The sequence below is a fragment of the Leptodactylus fuscus genome, chromosome 1 (genome assembly GCF_031893055.1).
Source record: "Leptodactylus fuscus isolate aLepFus1 chromosome 1, aLepFus1.hap2, whole genome shotgun sequence".
Classification (NCBI taxonomy): Eukaryota; Metazoa; Chordata; class Amphibia; order Anura; family Leptodactylidae; genus Leptodactylus; species Leptodactylus fuscus.
This window is the reverse complement of record NC_134265.1, coordinates 220,876,915-220,903,683: the sequence shown is the minus strand read 5'-3', so window position 1 is coordinate 220,903,683 and position 26,769 is coordinate 220,876,915. Positions and strand designations below refer to the sequence as shown.

The following is a 26,769-nucleotide window of genomic DNA, read 5'->3' as shown; positions in this document are numbered from 1 at the left end:
TTTTTTATACTTCTGTGTACGGGGATGCATAGGGTGTCTTTTTTTGCGGGGCCGGGTGTACTTTTTAGTTCTACCATTTTGGGGAATTGTTATTGCTTTGATCATTTTTTTATTCAAATTTTTATCAGAGGCAAAACTGTGAAAAAATTTTTTTGACTTGACTTTTTTTTTCCCGCTACGGCGTTTACCATACAGGAAAAATATTTTTATAGATTTGTAGAGCGGGCGATTTCAGACACAGGGATACCTAACGTGTACGTGTTTCACAGTATTTCAGTACCCTTATATGTGTTCTAGGGAAACGGGGGTGATTTGAATATATATATATATATATATATATATATATATATATATATACACATATACAATTTTTTTTTTACTTTAAAAAAAAAAATAAAAAAAAAATTATATATATATATATATATATATATATATATATATATATATATATATATATATATATTTTATGCATTTATTAGACCCCTTAGGAGTCTTGAACCCCAGGGGGTTTGATCACTAATGCAATGCATTACAATGCTAGTGCATTGCAAAAAAATCGTAATTTCTTTCGCAGGTTGCATAGAGCAGCCTACAAAAGAAAATCACTGCAGACAGGCCTGGGAGCCTTTACATGTCAACGTGACGTCGGTTCTGGAGATTGCTCCAGGCCCCGGCGATCACCGGCAAAATGGCGCGCCCATGCGCCGCCGGGAAAATGGTGCCTCAGTCAGCTTTGACTGAGGCGTCAGAGGGGTTAATCAGTGCGGGCACTAACCGGGGGCATTAGCGCTGGGTGTCTACCGTATAAAACTATTACAGCAGAACTTGGGAAGGGGTTAAAAGGATTATCTTAAAGCTCCTAGTGCGGCTAAAAATAAAATAAAAGCTATTGCATGCGGCCATTATATATACAGAACGCTAGCGGATAGTATTAGATATGCCCTATAGTCTGATATGTGAGCCTCCTTCTAGCTAATATACTGTGCCTGAAATACAAATGTTATATTGCCCTCTGACCCAACCAAACTGCAGCCTCCTTGTTAATCTACATTGGCAGCAAAAGGAGAGGACGGCTGGCTATCACCGTCCAGTGATCAGAACCTAGCTGTCCTCTAGTTGGCACGGATATGACCGCTCATAGTCATCAGTTAAATTAAGAAAATTTTGTAACGTTTCAGGTGTTCACTTTCTTATTTGTGAGAATCAGTGAATCAGCACCAAGAATTGAAGATGGTGAAAGTGGACACAGGTCCTCTTTAAACAGCATTATATTTAATGAAACTCTGTGCAGTCATAATCCTACCCCATATCCAATGTACATTGGTGAAAATCAGGGGCAGATGGAAGAAGGGGTTAGACCACAAAACATTTGGGGAATATTTTTTTTTTTTTTGTTGCACTTAAATTGCAACAATAAAATAAATTGATTTCAAATGTGTAAATGCTCCAAGTTCTCCTTTAACGTAAATGTTGTACTAATATAATGAGTGCTAAATCTAGAGAAATTAAAGTAAATTTTTTTTTGCTTACCCTGGCATGTCTCACGAGTAGGTTTTTCAAAAACTTCTTCTTGGTCAAATCCTTTTTTTGACTCTTGTTCTTTGTAAGAGCGATAAAAAACGGACCTGAAATTTTTAAAAAGTTATTATACAAGTACTACTGCATTCCCACAATGGATTAAATGTGTGGTCATATTTATATTGATGACCTAACCTGTGGATAAGGTTATCAGTATCAGATCAGTCAGGGTCCAAGACTCAAAACAATCAGCTGATGTGGTCACTGGAAGTCATAAACGAAGTATATGGCTGGAAGAAACCCTGCTCCTTTTCAAATGAATGGGAATGGGGCTGCAGTTCCAGGAGCCACTGCTACACTTTACGAACCAGAAGCTCCACACAGTATACAGAGCAACTGCAGCCCCGCTTCCATTCAATGAAATAGGAGAAAGGCTGCTTCCAGTCATATTCTTAACCCCTTCCCGCCGATGGCATTTTTTGATTTTCGTTTTTGACTCCCCTCCTTCTAAACCCCATAACTTTTTTATTTCTCCGCTCCCAGAGTCATATGAGGTCTTAATTTTTGCGGGACAATTTTTTCTTCATGATGCCACCATTAATTATTCTATATAATGTACTGGGAAGCAGGAAAAAATTTCAGAATGGGGTGGATTTGAAGAAAAAATGCATTTCTGCGACTTTCTTACGGGCTTTGGTTTTACGGCGTTCACTGTGCAGCCAAAATGACATGTCCCCTATATTCTGTGTTTCGGTACGGTTCCAGGGATACCAAATTTATATGGTTTTATTTACATTTTGACCCCTAAAAAAAATTCCAAAACGGTGTTAAAAATTTTTTTTTCTAAAAGTCGCCATATTCCGACAGCCGTAACTTTTTTATACATAGGTGTACGGGGATGCATAGGGCGTCTTTTTTTGCGGGGCCGGGTGTACTTTTTAGTTCTACCATTTTCGGGAAATGTTATTGCTTTGATCACTTTTTATTCAAATTTTTATCAGAATTAAAACAGTGAAAAAACGGCGGTTTGGCACTTTTGACTATTTTTCCTGCTACGGCATTTACCGAACAGGAAAAATATTTTTATAGCTTTGTAGAGCGGGCGATTTCGGACGCGGGGATACCTAACATGTATATGTTTCACAGTTTTTAACTACTTTTATATCTGTTCTAGGGAAAGGGGGGGTGATTTGAACTTTTAATACTTTTTATATTTTTTTATATTTTTTTTTTATTTTTTTTTTGCATTTATTAGACCCCCTAGGGGTGTTGAACCCCAGGGGGTCTGATCACTAATGCAATGTATTACAATGCTAATGCATTGCAATGCATTGCAAAAATCATCATCTCTTTTGCAGGCTGCCTCCGGCGCCTTTGACAGCAGCGCCGGAGGGGTTAATGCCTCCGATCGGTCCGGGGACCGATCGGAGACATTAGAGCCGGTTGTCTACTGCTTAAAGCAGTAGACACCCGGCGGCTATGACGGCCGCCCGGTTCCCGGGCTGTCGCCATAGTTACAGACCCGACACGCGCCGTACTATTACGGCGCATGTCGGGAAGGGGTTAAAGGCTGCATCAGTTGATCAGTTCAGGGTTTGCTAATAATACCCAGACGGATCTGATATGAATTATCTCTACCGTGGATAGGTCAGTGTCAAAAATGTTGAAAGTACAACTCCTCTAACAAGCATGCATAATTTTATAAATCAGTATCCTTAGCTTTATCTATAGCCAAATCAAGAAGATGTGGTTCCTATAGATCAGGGGTCTCAAACTCAATTTACGCGAGGGCCGCTGGAGGTAGAGTCTGGGTGAGGCTGGGCCGCATCAGGTTTTCCACAAGCTATGCTCGCCGCAGCAAATTTAGCTACGCCCAATTTTATGTCTCCGCCCATTCTTATTAATTTTTCATGTGCCCCTACACAGTATAATCCTCCTACAGTCACCCATACATTATATGTCCCCACATTATAATGTTCCAACCTTCCCACAGTATTAAGTGCCTCTCCTGGTGCCCCAGTTTAAACTGGGGGAAACTAGAGGGGGCATGAAACTGGGGCAGCTGGAGGGGGACATAAAAACAGTGGGAGTAGTCGGAGGGGGCAATAAATTAATGGCAGCTGAAGTGGGACATTAAACTGGGGGCAACTAGAGGGGAACATTAAACTCGGGACACTAGAAGCAGACATTAAACCGTAGGGGTAGCTGGACGGTGACAATAAACTGGGGGCAACTAGAGGCGGACAGGTCCCCCTCCAGCTACTCCCATGGTTTAATGCCCCCTCCAGTTGTCCCCAGTTTAAGTGCCCCCCTTCATCTACCCCCAGTTTCATCTCCCCCCCAGTTTGATATTCTCCTTCATTTGCCCCATTTTATGTCCCCCCTCCATCTGTTCCCAGTTTCATGTCGTCCCTCCAACTGCCCCAGTTTCATGTTCCCCTCCATCTGCCCCAATTTCATATCCCCCCTTCATCTGCCCCCATTTTCATGTCCCCCCTCATCTCTGCCTCCAGTTTCATGTTCCCCTTCCATCTGTGGTTCCAGTTTCATGTCCCCACCCCCCCTCCATCTCTGCCCCTAGGTTACTGACACACACACACTCTACTCTGCATCTCACATGCCTCTCAGTACTACATCTCTTCATCTTCCGGCCGACACACTAAGACACGCCTCCCTAGTCACGTGACGTCTGACGTCACACACAGGTCCTTGAGTTTTAAACTTCAGTAGTACTAGCTTTCCACCGATCATCCATCACTTTCTATTGCTGTTATAAGAGCGGGGGAGTGATCGGAGGAAAGTTTATGTTAAACACTAAAAGGGACATACCGGGACATGCAGGGAGCTGCATGGGGGCCGCAAACTATCGTCCCGAGGACTGCAGTTGGCCTGCGGGCTGCAAATTTGAGACCCCTGCTATAGATGAATGGCACAGCCATATTCTATAAACGACATTACTGTGTTCATTCTTTATTTAAAGCTACTACTTTAGGATTTTCTAATCTAAAATCGTGTTTTCAACAAGATTTTGGAGAGTCCCTGGAGTTTCTCTGAACCTGGTCAAAAATTACTTGGAAATTTGGTATCAATATTGATCACAAGAAATCTAACTAAACACCCAGACCCCAATGCAAAACATTTAACAGGGTCCCAAGCCTACCATCAAGTTAATTACAATTAGTGTCATTAAGTGGTATATACAGTTTCCTCTGCAAACCCCTTTAGCTACCCCTTGGCTATAAAATATACTAAAAGGTTTGACATCTAGTAAGGCAAAACAGTTAAGCATTCTTGCTGCCTGAGAAGAGTATGCTTTCCCCACAACACACATAGCATCTGGAAGTTAGAATTAAGGATTCCAGATGACTGTTTTAGTAGATTTCAAGTTTTAAAACTTACCTTTTGGTCCACACCATCAATAATATGTTACACAATGGATAAGTTAAAGAGGGCCTTTTATCATCTCCACCACTTCTAATTCTTAACATCTGTAAATAGGTGCCTCTTCATTGATTCCAGCACAATTGGAATCTTCTCTCTAGTACTCAAGGTTCCTGAGGAACAAACGCAGTTAGTTTTGGTGCCTGATGTGCTATTTAAGCTCTGTAATGTCAGAAGGGCAATGTCAGGCAAGAGCCCAGAATCACGCCCCTTGTCCGCATCTGCCCGACACAAACGACCATAAATAGCTTAGAAAGCACCAAAACTAACAGTATTGATAGTCTGGGAATGGTGGGGGCTAGAGAAAAAATTCCATCTGTGCTAGAACCAGATGAGCAGCGCCTATGTGAAAGGTCCTATTGAAACTTACTTAGAGAAGACTTTATAAACACCAACAATAAGACCATACCTGAAAAAACCTCTGTCCACAGCAGAGCGGTTCATGATAACAGAATCTTCCTGGTTGTATCCAGTATATGAAGCAATAGCCACAATAGAATTAATGCCTAGAAATTGAAATACACAATTAAACACTTAAAAGTCAACAGCAAAATCAATGCTCATAATAGCTTGGAAAAAGCACTTAGATAAAATACTCAGTCTCAGTTCTAGACTTGGGATAGGTCATAAATAGCTGATGGGTCCAACTCCCAGCACCTAAGCTATTCAGATGTTTACAAGGGTTGCACTGCACCAGAACTAGCACATCTCTTTACAATGTAGTAGCTGGGAAAGGTACTCCAAGCCTAGTCTCATTGGCTCAAAAAAAGCTCATTGCCAAAGGTAGGAGTAGGAGTTTCAAATCTGCTAGTGATAACCTATTCTAAAGGATAAGACATCAAAAGCGTAATTGCTGGATAAAAGCCTGAAAGTTTAAGGCAAGATAAATTGCATTTCAGGTTTTTCAACAGCATTTCCAATCAAATTGATCAAAGCATAGTTTAGAATAGTATAATGTAGTAGCTCACCGGCAGGTAATTCTCTAAATCGCAAGTATTCCATAGATCGTGTAGTCACAAGTGGTTTTTGAGGATAATATAATACATGAGCCAGTGTATCCATCCTCACATGGAAATTTGTGATGTAGACACCCATGGCCTGTTTACCCATAGCAGACTGATATGTGTTCCTAGGAGACTGCAGAGAAATACAGAACCTTTATAGAAAAAAAAATTGCATTGCTTTGGATGGTTCAGCAACCAGCCAAATGAAAAAGTGAAAACTTGAGGCTCCACTGTTAAGTGGTGGAATACACATACATTTTCCAAACTAAAACTTCAGAAACAAATTTTAGTTATATGCCACTCAAAGGATCCCCAATTTCCCCAAACAGCATTGCCTACAGTACACAATTATTGATTTTAAACTGTACCTGGTTATGATCAGGGAATGGAATAATTGATGCACAGACTCCTAGGATCATAGATGGGTGGATTTCACAGTGTGTATAGGTTGAACAATATGCCACACCCTTTTCTTGCAGGTCATCTGGTGTCATTGCAAGCATAACAGTCTCCTCTTCAAGGGTATCAATATATTCCACAACACCACTGGCTACAAGGTCCTGCCAACTACACAACATGAAGAAATGATAGTGCTTAAGACTAACAGCTTGCCGTACTGTATATATAATAATGTATTGGCTTAGCAAAGAAGGTTTTCAAAAATAGAAGTGTTAGGGTGTGTTTACATATGTTTGTCATTGGCATCAGTTTCCCTCCTGCATTGTGATGCTGGACGGAAATTGATGCTAGAACTGACTCCACACCGGTAATTTTTTTTTATGAGATCTCTTCCAGCGCACAGAGTTTCAGTTTTTTGTGCTGGATCACTGCAGGAGCCAAGTCAAAACAACAACAACAAAAAAAAAAATTTCAAGGAGCGTTTTTTCTATCCAACTCCTTCAGAGGACTGGAGATATAACAGCGAAGCTGGGTGCTGCAGAAGAATGGATACGGCGTAATAAAAGGTGATAAAGTGATGTGCCCTCAGCAGCATACAGAAACGTGGGATACCAAGTCTACCATTGAAGGACAGAACGAGCCCCAGTGTGATCTTCCCAAGAGCTGCTGGGGCACACAGCATTTGTGCACTCTCTATTAATTTGGCTACTACAATTGTCTATTCTTTCAGCTCCTGTGGCATTACAAAGTTAGAGATGGGAGCTGAAAGAATAGAGACTACACACAGGCCCCAGCAGCTCCTGTGAAGATCACTTCAGGGTTTGTTCCCAAAATAACTATTAAATAGACTTCAGAGATCAGTGGGGCTGGGGGGGGGGGGCATTATTACAGTAAGAGTTTCTCTCCATAATTAATAGTATTAGCAACATAGGTTATTACCCATGGGGTGCTATGATGGTACTATTACAGTAACAGAGCCCCTCCAGAGGTAATAGCCTCCCGCCCGTAACAGTATTACATATGGGGGAACTATTACCAGCAAAGGCACTTCACCGTCAGAAGGGCTGTACCACTCACACAGTACAGCGCTATAGGCGCTACTGTAAGGAAGGATGTTGTTGACTGACTGTCAGAAACGCCCTTCTGACGGTGAAGAGCTACGGTACTGGCACAGATAGCTCTTCACCCAGGGCACAGAACATGAATGCCGACAGTGCGCTGAATTCAGCACACTGTCTGCTTTCTAGTTGTATATATAACCGCATGTGCCCAAGATGGTGAAAGGACCTCTTTAAAGTAATTTCTAGAATCAAAGAAATTATTTTTTGAACAAAAAATAAATAAAAATTGTGTCTTCAAAAAAGAAAAACAAACACTTACCTATAATTATTATATTCCCGCTCTTTTAGTTGGTCAATATGTCTCCTTTTAAGCAACAACTTCTGCTTTTCCACTATGAGCAACGGCCTACAAATCCTTCCAGCATCTGTGTAGATCCTAATCTCCCGCTCTCTAATGTCTCTGATCATAGACACCTGAAGATTGCAATGTAACAGTTAAATAGGTAAAGGCTAATACGTTATCAGTTTTTAAGTAAAGTTTGTCACGTTGTATAATATAACATAATATAATATATGATGTGGGTATATAATCAATAGGCACAGGCATGAAGGACAACTTCGCATATTAGAGAAATAGCCTGTTTATACCCATTCATGCTTCCTGTGTTCCAATGCAGTTTTTCTTCTTACCTTACTAATAGAGATGAGCGAACACTAAAATGTTCGAGGTTCGAAATTCGATTCGAACAGCCGCTCAATGTTCGTGTGTTCGAACGGGTTTCGAACCCCATTATAGTCTATGGGGAACAGATACTCGTTAAGGGGGAAACCCAAATCCGTGTCTGGAGGGTCACCAAGTCCACTATGACACCCCAGGAAATGATGCCAACACCTCTGGAATGACACTGGGACAGCAGGGGAAGCATGTCTGGGGGCATCTAACACACCAAAGACCCTCTATTACCCCAACATCACAGCCTAACAACTACACACTTTACACACTCAATACCACCTCTCTGACAGTAGGAAAACACCTTGAAACATGTGTATTTGGCACTTGCAGTGAGGAGAGCTTGTCACCAGCAGTGAATTTGGCCCTTGTAGTAAGTTGAGGTTGGCACCAACATTTGTTTTGAAAATCAGGGTGGATTGAGCCTCTAACCAGCAGAGTTTGGGCAAATTCATGGTGGAGGGAGCCTCTAAAAACCCCAGTTTGGACCAATTCATGGTGGAGGGAGACTCTAAAAACCCCAGTTTGGACCAATTCATGGTGGAGGGAGCCTCTAAAAACCCCAGTTTGGACCAATTCATGGTGGAGGGAGCCTCTAACCAGCCCCGTTTGGGCAAATTCATGGTGGAGGGAGCCTCTAACAAGCCCAGTTTGGACCAATTAATGGTGGAGGGAGCCTCTAACCAGCCCAGTTTGGACCAATTAATGGTGGAGGGAGCCTCTAACCACCCCAGTTTGGACCAATTCATGGTGGAGGGAGCCTCTAACCAGCCCAGTTTGGACCAATTCATGGTGGAGGGAGCCTCTAAAAAACCCAGTTTGGACCAATTCATGGTGGAGGGAGCCTCTAAACAGCCCAGTTTGGGCAAATTCATGGTGGAGGGAGCCTCTAACCACCCCAGTTTGGACCAATTCATGGTGGAGGGAGCCTCTAAACAGCCAAGTTTGGACCAATTCATGGTGAAGGGAGCCTCTAAAAACCCGTTTGGACCAATTCATGGTGGAGGGAGCCTCTAAAAACCCCAGTTTGGACCAATTCATGGTGGAGGGAGCCTCTAACCAGCCCAGTTTGGACCAATTAATGGTGGAGGGAGCCTCTAACCAGCCCAGTTTGGACCAATTAATGGTGGAGGGAGCCTCTAACCACCCCAGTTTGGACCAATTCATGGTGGAGGGAGCCTCTAACCAGCCCAGTTTGGACCAATTCATGGTGGAGGGAGCCTCTAAAAAACCCAGTTTGGACCAATTCATGGTGGAGGGAGCCTCTAAACAGCCCAGTTTGGGCAAATTCATGGTGGAGGGAGCCTCTAAAAACCCCAGTTTGGACCAATTCATGGTGGAGGGAGCCTCTAACCAGCCCAGTTTGGGCAAATTCATGGTGGAGGGAGCCTCTAAAAAACCCAGTTTGGACCAATTCATGGTGGAGGGAGCCTCTAACCAGCCCAGTTTGGGCAAATTCATGGTGGAGGGAGCCTCTAACCAGCCCAGTTTGGACCAATTAATGGTGGAGGGAGCCTCTAACCAGCCCAGTTTGGACCAATTAATGGTGGAGGGAGCCTCTAACCACCCCAGTTTGGACCAATTCATGGTGGAGGGAGCCTCTAAACAGCCCAGTTTGGGCAAATTCATGGTGGAGGGAGCCTCTAAAAAACCCAGTTTGGACCAATTCATGGTGGAGGGAGCCTCTAACCAGCCCAGTTTGGACCAATTAATGGTGGAGGGAGCCTCTAAACAGCCAAGTTTGGACCAATTCATGGTGGAGGGAGCCTCTAAAAACCCCAGTTTGGACCAATTCATGGTGGAGGGAGCCTCTAACCAGCCCAGTTTGGGCAAATTCATGGTGGAGGGAGCCTCTAAACAGCCCAGTTTGGGCAAATTCATGGTGGAGGGAGCCTCTAACCAGCCCAGTTTGGACCAATTAATGGTGGAGGGAGCCTCTAACCAGCCCAGTTTGGACCAATTAATGGTGGAGGGAGCCTCTAACCAGCCCAGTTTGGACCAATTAATGGTGGAGGGAGCCTCTAACCACCCCAGTTTGGACCAATTCATGGTGGAGGGAGCCTCTAACCAGCCCAGTTTGGACCAATTCATGGTGGAGGGAGCCTCTAAAAAACCCAGTTTGGACCAATTCATGGTGGAGGGAGCCTCTAAACAGCCCAGTTTGGGCAAATTCATGGTGGAGGGAGCCTCTAAAAAACCCAGTTTGGACCAATTCATGGTGGAGGGAGCCTCTAACCAGCCCAGTTTGGACCAATTAATGGTGGAGGGAGCCTCTAAACAGCCAAGTTTGGACCAATTCATGGTGGAGGGAGCCTCTAAAAACCCCAGTTTGGACCAATTCATGGTGGAGGGAGCCTCTAACCAGCCCAGTTTGGACCAATTAATGGTGGAGGGAGCCTCTAACCAGCCCAGTTCGGACCAATTAATGGTGGAGGGAGCCTCTAACCACCCCAGTTTGGACCAATTCATGGTGGAGGGAGCCTCTAAACAGCCCAGTTTGGGCAAATTCATGGTGGAGGGAGCCTCTAAAAAACCCAGTTTGGACCAATTCATGGTGGAGGGAGCCTCTAACCAGCCCAGTTTGGACCAATTAATGGTGGAGGGAGCCTCTAAACAGCCAAGTTTGGACCAATTCATGGTGGAGGGAGCCTCTAAAAACCCCAGTTTGGACCAATTCATGGTGGAGGGAGCCTCTAACCAGCCCAGTTTGGACCAATTAATGGTGGAGGGAGCCTCTAACCAGCCCAGTTTGGACCAATTAATGGTGGAGGGAGCCTCTAACCACCCCAGTTTGGACCAATTCATGGTGGAGGGAGCCTCTAAACAGCCCAGTTTGGGCAAATTCATGGTGGATGGAGCCTCTAAAAAACCCAGTTTGGACCAATTCATGGTGGAGGGAGCCTCTAACCAGCCCAGTTTGGACCAATTAATGGTGGAGGGAGCCTCTAAACAGCCAAGTTTGGACCAATTCATGGTGGAGGGAGCCTCTAAAAACCCCAGTTTGGACCAATTCATGGTGGAGGGAGCCTCTAACCAGCCCAGTTTGGGCAAATTCATGGTGGAGGGAGCCTCTAAACAGCCCAGTTTGGGCAAATTCATGGTGGAGGGAGCCTCTAACCAGCCCAGTTTGGACCAATTAATGGTGGAGGGAGCCTCTAACCAGCCCAGTTTGGACCAATTCATGGTGGAGGGAGCCTCTAACCAGCCCAGTTTGGACCAATTAATGGTGGAGGGAGCCTCTAACCACCCCAGTTTGGACCAATTCATGGTGGAGGGAGCCTCTAACCAGCCCAGTTTGGACCAATTCATGGTGGAGGGAGCCTCTAAAAAACCCAGTTTGGACCAATTCATGGTGGAGGGAGCCTCTAAACAGCCCAGTTTGGGCAAATTCATGGTGGAGGGAGCCTCTAAAAAACCCAGTTTGGACCAATTCATGGTGGAGGGAGCCTCTAACCAGCCCAGTTTGGACCAATTAATGGTGGAGGGAGCCTCTAAACAGCCAAGTTTGGACCAATTCATGGTGGAGGGAGCCTCTAAAAACCCCAGTTTGGACCAATTCATGGTGGAGGGAGCCTCTAACCAGCCCAGTTTGGACCAATTAATGGTGGAGGGAGCCTCTAACCAGCCCAGTTTGGACCAATTAATGGTGGAGGGAGCCTCTAAACAGCCAAGTTTTGGGAAATTCATGGTGGAGGGAGCCTCTAACCAGCCCAGTTTGGACCAATTCATGGTGGAGGGAGCCTCTAAAAAACCCAGTTTGGACCAATTCATGGTGGAGGGAGCCTCTAACCAGCCCAGTTTGGACCAATTAATGGTGGAGGGAGCCTCTAACCAGCCCAGTTTGGACCAATTAATGGTGGAGGGAGCCTCTAACCACCCCAGTTTGGACCAATTCATGGTGGAGGGAGCCTCTAAACAGCCAAGTTTGGACCAATTCATGGTGGAGGGAGCCTCTAAAAACCCCAGTTTGGACCAATTCATGGTGGAGGGAGCCTCTAACCAGCCCAGTTTGGGCAAATTCATGGTGGAGGGAGCCTCTAACCAGCCCAGTTTGGACCAATTAATGGTGGAGGGAGCCTCTAAACAGCCAAGTTTGGACCAATTCATGGTGGAGGGAGCCTCTAAAAACCCCAGTTTGGACCAATTCATGGTGGAGGGAGCCTCTAACCAGCCCAGTTTGGACCAATTAATGGTGGAGGGAGCCTCTAACCAGCCCAGTTTGGACCAATTAATGGTGGAGGGAGCCTCTAAACAGCCAAGTTTTGGGAAATTCATGGTGGAGGGAGCCTCTAACCAGCCCAGTTTGGGCAAATTCATGGTGGAGGGAGCCTCTAAAAAACCCAGTTTGGACCAATTCATGGTGGAGGGAGCCTCTAACCAGCCCAGTTTGGACCAATTAATGGTGGAGGGAGCCTCTAACCAGCCCAGTTTGGACCAATTAATGGTGGAGGGAGCCTCTAACCACCCCAGTTTGGACCAATTCATGGTGGAGGGAGCCTCTAAACAGCCAAGTTTGGACCAATTCATGGTGGAGGGAGCCTCTAAAAACCCCAGTTTGGACCAATTCATGGTGGAGGGAGCCTCTAACCAGCCCAGTTTGGGCAAATTCATGGTGGAGGGAGCCTCTAAACAGCCCAGTTTGGGCAAATTCATGGTGGAGGGAGCCTCTAAAAAACCCAGTTTGGACCAATTCATGGTGGAGGGAGCCTCTAAACAGCCAAGTTTGGACCAATTCATGGTGAAGGGAGCCTCTAAAAACCCGTTTGGACCAATTCATGGTGGAGGGAGCCTCTAACCAGCCCAGTTTGGGCAAATTCATGGTGGAGGGAGCCTCTAAACAGCCCAGTTTGGGCAAATTCATGGTGGAGGGAGCCTCTAACCAGCCCAGTTTGGACCAATTAATGGTGGAGGGAGCCTCTAACCAGCCCAGTTTGGACCAATTAATGGTGGAGGGAGCCTCTAACCACCCCAGTTTGGACCAATTCATGGTGGAGGGAGCCTCTAAACAGCCAAGTTTGGACCAATTCATGGTGGAGGGAGCCTCTAAAAACCCCAGTTTGGACCAATTCATGGTGGAGGGAGCCTCTAACCAGCCCAGTTTGGACCAATTAATGGTGGAGGGAGCCTCTAAACAGCCAAGTTTTGGGAAATTCATGGTGGAGGGAGCCTCTAACCAGCCCAGTTTGGACCAATTCATGGTGGAGGGAGCCTCTAAACAGCCCAGTTTGGGCAAATTCATGGTGGAGGGAGCCTCTAAAAAACCCAGTTTGGACCAATTCATGGTGGAGGGAGCCTCTAACCAGCCCAGTTTGGACCAATTAATGGTGGAGGGAGCCTCTAAACAGCCCAGTTTGGACCAATTAATGGTGGAGGGAGCCTCTAAACAGCCAAGTTTGGACCAATTCATGGTGGAGGGAGCCTCTAAAACCCCCAGTTTGGACCAATTCATGGTGGAGGGAGCCTCTAACCAGCCCAGTTTGGGCAAATTCATGGTGGAGGGAGCCTCTAACCAGCCCAGTTTGGACCAATTAATGGTGGAGGGAGCCTCTAACCAGCCCAGTTTGGACCAATTAATGGTGGAGGGAGCCTCTAACCACCCCAGTTTGGACCAATTCATGGTGGAGGGAGCCTCTAACCAGCCCAGTTTGGACCAATTAATGGTGGAGGGAGCCTCTAACCAGCCCAGTTTGGACCAATTAATGGTGGAGGGAGCCTCTAAACAGCCAAGTTTGGACCAATTCATGGTGGAGGGAGCCTCTAAAACCCCCAGTTTGGACCAATTCATGGTGGAGGGAGCCTCTAACCAGCCCAGTTTGGGCAAATTCATGGTGGAGGGAGCCTCTAAACAGCCCAGTTTGGGCAAATTCATGGTGGAGGGAGCCTCTAAAAAACCCAGTTTGGACCAATTCATGGTGGAGGGAGCCTCTAACCAGCCCAGTTTGGACCAATTAATGGTGGAGGGAGCCTCTAAACAGCCAAGTTTGGACCAATTCATGGTGGAGGGAGCCTCTAAAAACCCCAGTTTGGACCAATTCATGGTGGAGGGAGCCTCTAACCAGCCCAGTTTGGGCAAATTCATGGTGGAGGGAGCCTCTAAACAGCCCAGTTTGGGCAAATTCATGGTGGAGGGAGCCTCTAACCAGCCCAGTTTGGACCAATTAATGGTGGAGGGAGCCTCTAACCAGCCCAGTTTGGACCAATTAATGGTGGAGGGAGCCTCTAACCAGCCCAGTTTGGACCAATTAATGGTGGAGGGAGCCTCTAACCACCCCAGTTTGGATCAATTCATGGTGGAGGGAGCCTCTAACCAGCCCAGTTTGGACCAATTCATGGTGGAGGGAGCCTCTAAAAAACCCAGTTTGGACCAATTCATGGTGGAGGGAGCCTCTAAACAGCCCAGTTTGGGCAAATTCATGGTGGAGGGAGCCTCTAAACAGCCCAGTTTGGGCAAATTCATGGTGGAGGGAGCCTCTAACCAGCCCAGTTTGGACCAATTAATGGTGGAGGGAGCCTCTAACCAGCCCAGTTTGGACCAATTCATGGTGGAGGGAGCCTCTAAACAGCCCAGTTTTGGCAAATTCATGGTGGAAGGAGCCTCTAACCAGCAGAGTTGTGGGAAAGCAGGGTGGAGGGAGCCTCTAACCAGCAGAGTTGGTGGAAATCAGGGTGGAGGGAGCCTCTAACCAGCAGAGTTGGGGGAAATCATGTTGGAGGGAGCCTAGTATTAGCAGAATTGTGCAACGCTTATGGTGGATGAGTATGAGGATGCGGAGGAATTGGAGAGGTTGAGTACAGACATGGAGTTTCATGTTGGGGTGCTTTACACAGGTGGGCACAAAAATGAAGGCTCTATCCAGTGGTGGTTCATTTTTATCAAAGTGAGCCGGTCGGCACTCTCAGCTGACAGACGGGTGCGCTTGTCAGTGATGATGCCACCGGCTGCACTGAACACCCTCTCAGATAGGACGCTGGCGGCAGGACAGGACAGCACCTCCAAGGCATATAGGGCAAGTTCAAGCCACAGGTCCAACTTCGACACCCAATACGTGTAGGGCGCAGAGGGGTCGGAGAGGACAGGGCTGTGGTCGGAAAGGTATTCCCGCAACATGCGCCTATACTTCTCACGCCTGGTGACACTAGGACCCTCCGTGGCGGCACTTTGGCGAGGGGGTGCCATCAAGGTGTCCCAGACCTTAGACAGTGTGCCCCTCGTTTGTGTGGACCGGTGAGAACTTGGTTGCCTACTGGAGGAACTGCCCTCCCTGCCGCCAACGTCACATGCTGGAAACATCTCCATCATATTCTGCACCAATTGCCTGTGGCAAGCATTGATGCGATTGGCCCTCCCCTCTACCGGAATAAAAGACGAGATGTTGTTTTTATACCGGGGGTCAAGGATAGCAAAGATCCAGTACTGGTTGTCCTCCATGATTTTGACAATACGCTTGTCGGTTGTAAAGCACCCCAACATGAACTCAGCCATGTCTGCCACAGTGTTAGTTGGCATGACTCCTCTGGCCCCACCGTAAAGTTCAATCTCCATTTCCTCCTCATCCTCCATGTCTACCCATCCGCGCTGCAACAATGGGACGATTCGAAGTTGCCCGGAAGCCTCCTGTATCACCATCACATCATCGGACAACTCTTCTTCCTCCTCCTCCTCCTCCTCCATTAAACGCAGTGAAGCGGACAGATGTGTGGACCTACTCTCCAGCTGTGACGGATCGGATGCTATCCCTAACTCCTCTGTGTGATCTGAGTTATCCCTGATGTCAATCAGGGATTCTCTCAGAACACACAAGAGCGGGATTGTAAGGCTCACCATCGCATCCTCAGAGCTCACCCTCCTTGTGGACTCCTCAAAGACCCGTAGGATGTCACAAAGGTCTCTCATCCATGGCCACTCATGGATGTGAAACTGAGGCAGCTGACTTTGTGGCACCCTAGGGTTTTGTAGCTGGTATTCCATCAAAGGTCTCTGCTGCTCAACCACTCTATTCAACATCTGAAACGTTGAGTTCCAGCGTGTGGGGACGTCGCACAAAAGCCGGTGTTGTGGCACATGCAGGCGTTGCTGGAGAGATTTTAAGCTAGCAGCGGCTACTGTCGACTTGCGAAAGTGGGCGCACATGCGCCGCACTTTCACCAGTAGCTCTGGAACATTGGGGTAGCTCTTTAGGAAACGTTGCACCACTAGGTTGAAGACGTGGGCCAGGCATGGAACATGTTGGAGTCCGGCAAGCTCCAGAGCTGCTACCAGGTTCCGGCCGTTATCACAAACGACCATGCCTGGGCCCAGGTGCAGCGGCTCAAACCATATTGCCGTCTCATCGAGGAGGGCATCCCTCACCTCGGAGGCAGTGTGCTGTCTGTCCCCCAAGCTGATCAGCTTCAGCACAGCCTGCTGACGTCTACCAACGCCAGTGCTGCAACGTTTCCAACTCGTAGCTGGGGTCAATCTAACAGCGGAGGAGGAGGCGGTGGCGGAGGAGGAGGCGGTGGCGGAGGAGGAGGCGGTAGAGGAGGAGGAGGAGGGGGGTGTTCTTCTCGTGTCCCTGCCAGGAATGTTAGGCGGGGAGACGAGGTACACCGGGCCAGTTTGGGAAGCAGTCCCAGCCTCAACTACATTCACCCAGTGTGCCGTCAGTGAAATGTAGCGTCCCTGTCCGCATGCACTTGTCCACGCGTCGGTGGTCAAGTGGACCTTTGTGCAAAGCGCGGAACTAAGGGCCCGCCTGATGTTGAGTGACACGTGCTGGTGCAAGGCGGGGACGGCACACCGGGAGAAGTAGTGACGGCTAGGGACGGCATAGCGAGGTGCCGCAGTTGCCATCAGGTCCAGGAAGGCGGGAGTTTCAACAAGCCGGAACGCCAACATCTCCTGGGCCAGCAGTTTAGCGATGTTGGCGTTCAAGGCTTGCGCGTGTGGGTGGTTAGCAGTGTATTTCTGCCGCCGCTCCAATGTCTGAGAGATGGTGGGTTGTTGTAAAGAAACGCCTGATGGTGCCTTTGATGGTGCAGGAGAAGGAGATAAGACAGGACCAGGGGAGGATGAGGTAGAAGTCAACAAAGTGGCGGAGGCAGATGAAGTGGTGTCCTGGCTCGTCCTCTGGAGTGCATCGCCAGCACAGTCAGCAGTGGCAGTGGCAGAGGCAGAGGCAGTGGCAGAGGCAGTGGCAGTGGCGTGAACGGCAGGCGGCCTTTGTCCTGCCGTTGCTGCCTGCCACTGATTCCAGTGCTTGGATTCCAAATGACGGCGCATTGAAGTGGTGGACAGGTTGCTCTTCTCAGAGCCCCTAATCAATTTCGAGAGGCAAATTGTGCAGACAACACTATATCTGTCCTCGGCGCATTCCTTGAAAAAACTCCACACCTTCGAGAAACGTGCCCTCGAGGTGGGAGTTTTTCGGGGCTGGGTACGAACTGGAACATCTTGGGAGATTCCGGGTGTGGCCTGGCTTCGCCTAAGCTGCTGACCTCTGCCTCTGCCTCTAGCTACCCTTTTTGGTGCTGCACCTGCCTCAACATCCACACTACTTTCCCCGCTTGACATCCCCCCTGTCCAGGTCGGGTCAGTGTCCTCATCATCCACCACTTCCTCTTCCAACTCTGGTCTCATCTCCTCCTCCCGCACAATGCGCCGGTCAACTGGATGCCCTGACGGCAACTGCGTCACATCATCGTCGATGAGGGTGGGTTGCTGGTCATCCACCACCAAATCGAACGGAGATGGAGGAGACTCTAGTGTTTGAGCATCTGGACACAGATGCTCCTCTGTTAGGTTCGTGGAATCGTGACGTGGAGAGGCAGGTTGAGGGACAATGAAAGGAGCGGAGAACAGCTCTGGGGAGCAGGGACAGTTTGGGTTATTGTTCTGTAAAGCTTCGGAATTTTGGGAGGAAGGAAGACAAGACTGTTGGGTAATAGGAGGAGAGGAGGCAGAGTCTGACTGGCTGCTGGACAATGTGCTGTAAGCGTTCTCTGACAGCCATTGCAAGACCTGTTCCTGGTTCTCGGGCCTACTAAGGTTTGTACCCTGCAGTTTAGTTAATGTGGCAAGCAACCCTGGCACTGTGGAGTGGCGCAATGCTTGCTGCCCCACAGGAGTAGGCACGGGACGCCCTGTGGCTTCACTGCTACCTTGCTCCCCAGAACCATTCCCCCGACCTCGCCCACGGCCTCGTCCACGTCCCTTTCCGGGAGCCTTGCGCATTTTGAATTCCTAGTTAGAAATTGGCACTGTATACCAGTAGTAAAAATTGTGGGTGCACGTAACCCCAATATATTCTTTGAATTCCCAGTCAGACACTGGCACTATATGGCAGTAGCAAGAAATGAGGGTATTTGTATTCCCAATATACTCTTTAAATTCCCAGTCAGACAATGGCACTGTATACCAGTAGTAAAAATTGTGGGTGCACGTAACCCCAATATATTCTTTGAATTCCCAGTCAGAAACTGGCACTATATGGCAGTAGCAAGAAATGAGGGTATTTGTATTCCCAATATACTCTTTGAATTCCCAGTCAGACAATGGCACTGTATACCAGTAGTAAAAATTGTGGGTGCACGTAACCCCAATATATTCTTTGAATTACCAGTCAGAAACTGGCACTATATGGCAGTAGCAAGAAATGAGGGTATTTATAACCCCAATATATTCTTTGAATTCCCAGTCAGACAATGGCACTGTATACCAGTAGTAAAAATTGTGGGTGCACGTAACCCCAATATATTCTTTGAATTCCCAGTCAGAAACTGGCACTATATGGCAGTAGCAAGAAATGAGGGTATTTGTATTCCCAATATATTCTTTGAATTCCCAGTCAGACAATGGCACTGTATACCAGTAGTAAAAATTGTGGGTGCACGTAACCCCAATATATTCTTTGAATTACCAGTCAGAAACTGGCACTATATGGCAGTAGCAAGAAATGAGGGTATTTGTATTCCCAATATATTCTTTGAATTCCCAGTCAGACAATGGCACTGTATACCAGTAGTAAAAATTGTGGGTGCACGTAACCCCAATATATTCTTTGAATTCCCAGTCAGACACTGGCACTATATGGCAGTAGCAAGAAATGAGGGTATTTGTATTCCCAATATATTCTTTGAATTCCCAGTCAGACAATGGCACTGTATACCAGTAGTAAAAATTGTGGGTGTATATAGCCCCAATTCTATTGCTAGGGGACTTGCAGGGTATTTCTGGGGTGAAGGTGGGGGGGCACACCGTTGGAACGGGTATCGGGGTATATATCAGGTATACGGGAATACACTGACAGTGTATTCCATTCAGGATCCTGGGAAAGCTGGGTTGCGGCGATTGAGCCCGTCAGTGCCACGTTACACTGACAAGCTTCTCCCTGGAATTTAGCTCTTATAAGAGCTGTTGGTTGTCTTCTCCTTCCTATCCTAGCCTGTCCCTGCCTACCCAGAATCTAAGCCCTAGCTAGCTGGACGGAAACCTCCGTCCTCGGTGAATTGCAAGCTCAGAATGACGCGAACCTGGGCGGCGCTGTTCTTTTAAATTAGAGGTCACATGTATTCGGCAGCCAATGGGTTTTGCCTACTTTTTTCAACGTCACCGGTGTCGTAGTTCCTGTCCCACCTACCCTGCGCTGTTATTGGAGCAAAAAAGGCGCCAGGGAAGGTGGGAGGGGAATCGAGTAATGGCGCACTTTACCACGCGGTGTTCGATTCGATTCGAACATGCCGAACAGCCTAATATCCAATCGAACATGAGTTCGATAGAACACTGTTCGCTCATCTCTACTTACTAACTTTTCATTCTGTGTTCATTGTCAGCTGATTTCAATAACCTGCTCAGCCCAACAAACTAACCCCTAGTAACCTAACACTTAAGGAAAGCTGAATTTCTCAGCATTGACATATTGCATCACAATAAAATGTACAATTCTAATACGGTGTGTTTAATTTATAACTGATGTTCATACAGACAAACTCACTTCATATACGGTACGCATCTTTGTGACACATCCCCTGTGATCACATTACACCCCACAAGATGTTGAGATAGAACAGTCAGGAGAAAATCATACATACTGGAGGTCTGCTCAGCTAAATTCATCAGCATGAGGATACATGGCAAAGAACTAAGTGCTGCACAGCCACACATTTTTGCTTTAGCTAACCTGGTATGAAGTTTTTGTTTTTGCTGAAATTTTGCAGTATCTTTCAGGTGATGAGAGAAATGCATCCAAACATTACAACTGTGATACAGTATGAAAAATTAATATCAAAATACCTCAGATACAATGATGTCCATCTGACGACGCAGTTTTCTTAGAGTATTCATCAACTGTTCTGGATCCTTATGTATGCCAACCCAGCAGCCATTAACAAATATTTTTGTGGCACTAAATAAAAACAAAAAACCCACAACATTGGAATAATGATTCAATTTTTTTTTGTTTTATAACCCTTTTCCATTGTAGGTATTTTTTAATTTTTATTTTGACTCTCCGCCTTCCAAACCTTTGTTATTTTTCAGAAACAAAGATTGGGGAGGAATTGAAAAAAAAAAAACTGCATTTGTACGACTTTTCTTATGGGCTTGGTTTTCACAGCAGTCACTGTGCAGCAAAAGTTACGTCACCTGTATTCTATGCGTCTTACGATTCCAGGGATACTAAGCTTATATACTTTATACGTTTTTGCATAAAGAGGCTTTTTTGTGTGGTCAAATGTACTTTCCAGTTATACCATTTTGGGGACCGTGAAGTTTTGAACACTTTTTAAGTGTAAGTGAAATGACAAGAAACAGCAGTTTAAAGTTTTAGAATTTTTTTGCGCTGTATGGGAAAAATATTGTTATATATTTGTAGAATGGGCATTTTTGAATATGGGGGATGGATAATTTGTTTATTTTCATTTAAAATCTAGAGAAAGGTGGTGGTGGTGTGATTTGAAGTTTTAGATTTAAAAAAAAAAAAAAAAAAAAAAAAAAGTGCCAAAATCCTAGTCCTGCAGTGGAGATAGTACAGGGCTGTTCGAGACAAGCCACAATTGACTACGCATGTCTGACGGCCATTTTCGTGTAGTTTCCTGGAGAACTGAGCATACTGATCAATATGCCTGAGATTTGAACTGCCAGAGTGAGATTGGAGAAAAAGAGGGCGGCACAGTATGCGGGGAGGAGGAGGGCAGACTGAGCACAAGCACTGGAGGGGGTGGAATGAAAGGTATGACGCAGGGGGTGTTTGGAAGCCCAGGGTGCTCCGTGGGCTCTTTAACAAAGTTATTAATCAGGATTACAACGTTATGGCAAGGAGAACCTAAAAAGAAAAGATAGTAGTAGAATAGCCATCTCAGAACCATTGACACCAATGAGAGACTCCCTTTAACAGGGAAAATGTGTAACAGTGTTACCTGTTGCAGGACACTTACTCTGCAATTGCTGCTGGGGATATTTCTTCAAGGTTTTCCATACTCCATTCTTCCAAAAACTCCAAAATTGGAGAAGGTTGAGACCCAACAGAAATATAGGCCATCAGAGCCAAATTCTTCACAAGTCCTACAGCGTGACCCTGTAAAAACCAGAAGTGGTAAAATCAGTACATGGAAACATGCAATGTTGACTATTTTTTAATACTTCTATACATACATAATTACAAATATACATAAACAGACTCCTATAGATATACAAAAATATATGGAAACATTTTACACAAATGTTTTGATAAAGACCCGTAATAAAATCTGATTACACATTGACCAAAAAAAAAAAAAAAAAAAGAAATTATATATAATATATATATATATATATATATATATATATATATATATATATATATATATATATATATATATATATATATATATATATATATATATAATGCACCCAGGTAGAAATAGACGTTATGTAAGTGTGGTCCGAATGGAAAATGGTTCTTGCCACAAGAGTGAGAAGATTAGTAATACTTAGTTTATTACAATACTACATTAGTAAGACTTTTTTTTTTTTAATTTAAGAAGACAAATACACTCACCGGCCACTTTATTAGGTACACCATGCTAGTAACGGGTTGGACCCCCTTTTACCTTCAGAACTGCCTCAATTCTTCGTGGCATAGATTCAACAAGGTGCTGGAAGCATTCCTCAGAGATTTTGGTCCATATTGACATGATGGCATCACACAGTTGCCGCAGATTTGTCGGCTGCACATCCATGATGCGAATCTCCCGTTCCACCACATCCCAAAGATGCTCTATTGGATTGAGATCTGGTGACTGTGGAGGCCATTGGAGTACAGTGAACTCATTGTCATGTTCAAGAAACCAGTCTGAGATGATTCCAGCTTTATGACATGGCGCATTATCCTGCTGAAAGTAGCCATCAGATGTTGGGTACATTGTGGTCATAAAGGGATGGACATGGTCAGCAACAATACTCAGGTAGGCTTTGGCGTTGCAACGATGCTCAATTGGTACCAAGGGGCCCAAAGAGTGCCAAGAAAATATTCCCCACACCATGACACCACCACCACCAGCCTGAACCGTTGATACAAGGCAGGATGGATCCATGCTTTCATGTTGTTGACGCCAAATTCTGACCCTACCATCCGAATGTCGCAGCAGAAATCGAGACTCATCAGACCAGGCAACGTTTTTCCAATCTTCAATTGTCCAATTTCGATGAGCTTGTGCAAATTGTAGCCTCAGTTTCCTGTTCTTAGCTGAAAGGAGTGGCACCCGGTGTGGTCTTCTGCTGCTGTAGCCCATCTGCCTCAAAGTTCGACGTACTGTGCGTTCAGAGATGCTCTTCTGGCTACCTTGGTTGTAACGGGTGGCTATTTGAGTCACTGTTGCCTTTCTATCAGCTCGAACCAGTCTGGCCATTCTCCTCTGACCTCTGGCATCAACAACGCATTTCCGCCCACAGAACTGCCGCTCACTGGATGTTTTTTCTTTTTCGGACCATTCTCTGTAAACCCTAGAAATGGTTGTGCGTGAAAATCCCAGTAGATCAGCAGTTTCTGAAATACTCAGACCAGCCCTTCTGGCACCAACAACCATGCCACGTTCAAAGGCACTCAAATCACCTTTCTTCCCCATACTGATGCTCGGTTTGAACTGCAGGAGATTGTCTTGACCATGTCTACATGCCTAATGCACTGAGTTGCCGCCATGTGATTGGCTGATTAGAAATTAAGTGTTAACGAGCAGTTGGACAGGTGTACCTAATAAAGTGGCCGATGAGTGTACATATACACATTAAGCCACAGCAACCAAAATATATAAATATTAATCTATATATGTTTATTATAGGTCACTGCAAAAGGCAAATTCATATAGAAATAAAATGTGACTGAAAAGCTATAAAAGGTCAAAGGGACTCGTGCAACAGAATGTGGCAGGAATGCAATTTTTCTTTTACAAAAAAATACAATTTTTGTAAACAAAAGAAAATCACTTTTACATATCACAAATATCATGGAAAGGAAACAAAACAAAACATACAAAAAACAAACAAAACAGCAGCAGCAACAACACACACAGTCTGTACTGCTGACTGGTGCAAGTTACTTTATAGACATTCCCTTTTTAATTCCAAATAAATTGCAAGGGTAAAACTTAACACAACAAAATTGGACGATCATTTTGAGGCCACACTTATTTTCAGTGGTAGCCAAAGACCAAGGCAAGATACTGGAGAAAAAAAATAAAATAAGCATCCTGCTCGATCATCTACCTCATATCCCACTTCATTTGTGGATGTGTGCAGTTGTGAGTACAGCACTCATTTTGTTACATTTATGGTTTTGTAATGTTAGATCATGTTTGTACATGAACCATATAAATCAGTAAAGCACTAGTTTATGCTGCCACTGTATAAAGGTTTTATTATTATATTACTGTTCAGTAGGTGTGACACATAGCAACACATTTCCAAAACAATTTTAACTTTGCTCAAACTTTACCTCTGGAGTCTCGGCAGGACACACCATACCCCAAAGAGTGTTATGCAACTGCCTGGGTTTAGCAAGTTTACCATCTCTACCAATAGGAGAGTTCAATCTTCGCAAATGAGAAAGTGTTGATGCAAAAGTCAGTCGATTCAATACCTATAAAATTAAAGAAATACAGAAAGTTTAATGGAGATACACACCTAATACAAATTAGAGCAGGGGTCTCAAACTCAACTCAGCATGTGGGCCGCAAAGCAAGATCCCAGCCAGTCGGCGGGCCGCACCGTGGCAAATTTAGCTCCACCCACTTTTATGTTGACTCCGCCCATTCTCATTCATTTTTCATGTGCCCCCACACTGTATAATCCTCCTACAGTCACCCGTAAACTATATGTCCCCCCTCCATCTTTCCCCCAGTTACATATACACCCTTCATCTGCCCCCAGATTCATGTCCGTCCATCTCTGCCCCCAGGTTCATGTCCCCCATCTCTGCCCCAGATTCATGTCCCTCCATCTCTGCCCCCAGATTCATGTCCCCCCATCTCTGCCCCCAGATTCATGTCCCTCCATCTCTGCCCCCAGATTCAAGTGCCCCCATCTCTGCCCCCAGATTCATGTCCCCCCATCTCTGCCCCCAGATTCATGTCCCCCCATCTCTGCCCCCAGATTCATGTCCCCCCATCTCTGCCCCCAGATTCATGTCCCCCCATCTCTGCCCCCAGATTCATGTCCCCCCATCTCTGCCCCCAGATTCATGTCCCCCCATCTCTGCCCCCAGATTCATGTCCCCCCATCTCTGCCCCCAGATTCATGTCCCCTCCATCTCTGCCCCCAGATTCATGTCCCTCCATCTCTGCCCCCAGATTCATGTCCCTCCATCTCTGCCCCCAGATTCATGTCCCCCCATCTCTGCCCCCAGATTCATGTCCCTCCATCTCTGCCCCAGTGTCATGCCGTTCTCCCCCCTCCCTTCGTCTGCCCCCAGTGTCATGAGCCTCTTCATTCCACCTCAATGTTTAACACACAAAAAAACACTTACCATCCAACGCTCCCCCGCCACACTCTGCAGTTTCACTAATAGACCTGTAGGCGCGATGTGATGATGTGACATCATCACATCGCGCCTATATGTCCACTAGCCGGAATGTAGCGGCTAGTGGATATAATCATCTCGCAATGTATTCAACTCGGATCCGGAGTCCCTAGGCTTGTGCGGGCCGCACAAAATTGTTCAGGGGGCCGCATGCAGCCCGCGGGCCGCGAGTTTGAGGCCCCTGAATTAGAGAACTAAAAAAAAAATATAGATTTCTTTACTAACCATTAAATCCATTTCTAATGGTGGGGGGGTATTGTTTGGAGGAGGGGCATACACTATAGGTATAGACTTGGCCACTAGGAGGTTGACACTAAGAACAGGAGAGATTTCAGTTGTGACTCTAGGCTATACTCCCTCCACAGACACTGAGCTAGCCAGCAGCAGCAGTGAGAGACAGTCACAAAATGGAAAAAAAAAAGAGGAAGAAACCAAACACCACCACGTCCTGAACCAAAAAACGCATCAATCAGCTTGAGGCAGGTATAACAAGAAATAAGGGTGGGATCTATAACCCCCAATGAATACAACGAGAAAATGATTTTAAGACTAGTACAAAAATGCTTATCTCTCGCTTATTTCATTGGAGGACACCACATGATAGAATGTCCTAGCAAATGGGAATTACACAGCCATATGAGAAAACTAGCGCACAGCCGCTTACAGAAACTTACAACCCAAGATTCCATCGGCAGAAGCAAAAAAGAGGGGACAGAAGCCAAGGTGCCAGCTTTGCAGATCTAAGTGGTGGAAGCCTGATGTCAATCAGGAAGAACGAATTTATATTGAGAACGAAGCTTTGGAAACAGCAAGGCCCTTGTGAGGGCCCTCAGAGAGAACAAACAAGGTGTCTGAACGACAGAAGGAGTCCGTGAAGGACAAATAGACAATAGACAGATTGCAGAAACCACTTCATTGATGTGGAAGAAAAAAATAAAATAAAATCAGCTTAGGCAAAAAAAAAAAAAAAAAAAGGTGGCGGACCATGATGGCTTCACTCAGTCTGACTCACACAACCTGCCTCTCTCATTCCCTCCCCCTCCCTTTCTTACTCACCCCCCCCCCCCTTTATTTCTCTAGCTAGCCCACCCACTAGCTACACAAGATCTACCTGAGACTCTGACCACTTAGAGAGACACACTGGTCTGGAGGGATTTAAAAAAAAAAAAAAAAAAAAGTACGTCTGACTTAGTGGAAGGCAGGGGATGGTCTGGGTGAAGCCATTGTTCTTTCAAGATAAGGTGATAGGATGAAACACCCAATGGTTCAGGAAGACCACAGAAGAACAGCGAATGTGGCAGAAGGAGACGTAAACTTGAAAAGCAGGGTCTTGGTCCTTTGAGATATGTAGAGCATCTCTTAAAACATGGATGAGCTGCAGCATATCCTAGCTGATGCTTCGGAGGCAGTGGCGTCCCCAGGAGAACCAGACCATTCGGGGGGGGGGGCTGACAGGGTTCAGCCTGTCGGAGTGGAGCTGATAACTGAAGCCCTTATCCAGGGAGCACCCAGAGGAAGGGTAGAAGGAAATTGACCTGTAGGGAGATTTCCTAGTCCTCTTGCAAGGAGAGCTGATAGAGCTGGAA

The 26,769-nt window shown here is 46.0% G+C and overlaps 1 protein-coding gene across 1 annotated transcript in view; it reads right to left on the bottom strand.

Moving 5' to 3' along the window:
- POLR2B (RNA polymerase II subunit B) overlaps window positions 1–26,769 on the bottom strand; it is a 53,392-nt gene that overhangs the window by 8,856 nt on the left and 17,767 nt on the right. Inside the window, exons 11-18 of the mRNA XM_075282834.1 lie at window positions 24,101–24,244; window positions 21,567–21,706; window positions 20,425–20,536; window positions 7,743–7,897; window positions 6,332–6,530; window positions 5,928–6,096; window positions 5,369–5,465; window positions 1,531–1,625 (exon numbers count right to left, since the gene is read on the bottom strand). Of these exons, the coding sequence (XP_075138935.1) occupies window positions 1,531–1,625; window positions 5,369–5,465; window positions 5,928–6,096; window positions 6,332–6,530; window positions 7,743–7,897; window positions 20,425–20,536; window positions 21,567–21,706; window positions 24,101–24,244 (1,111 nt within the window). The remainder of the gene's footprint in view (window positions 1–1,530; window positions 1,626–5,368; window positions 5,466–5,927; window positions 6,097–6,331; window positions 6,531–7,742; window positions 7,898–20,424; window positions 20,537–21,566; window positions 21,707–24,100; window positions 24,245–26,769) is intronic.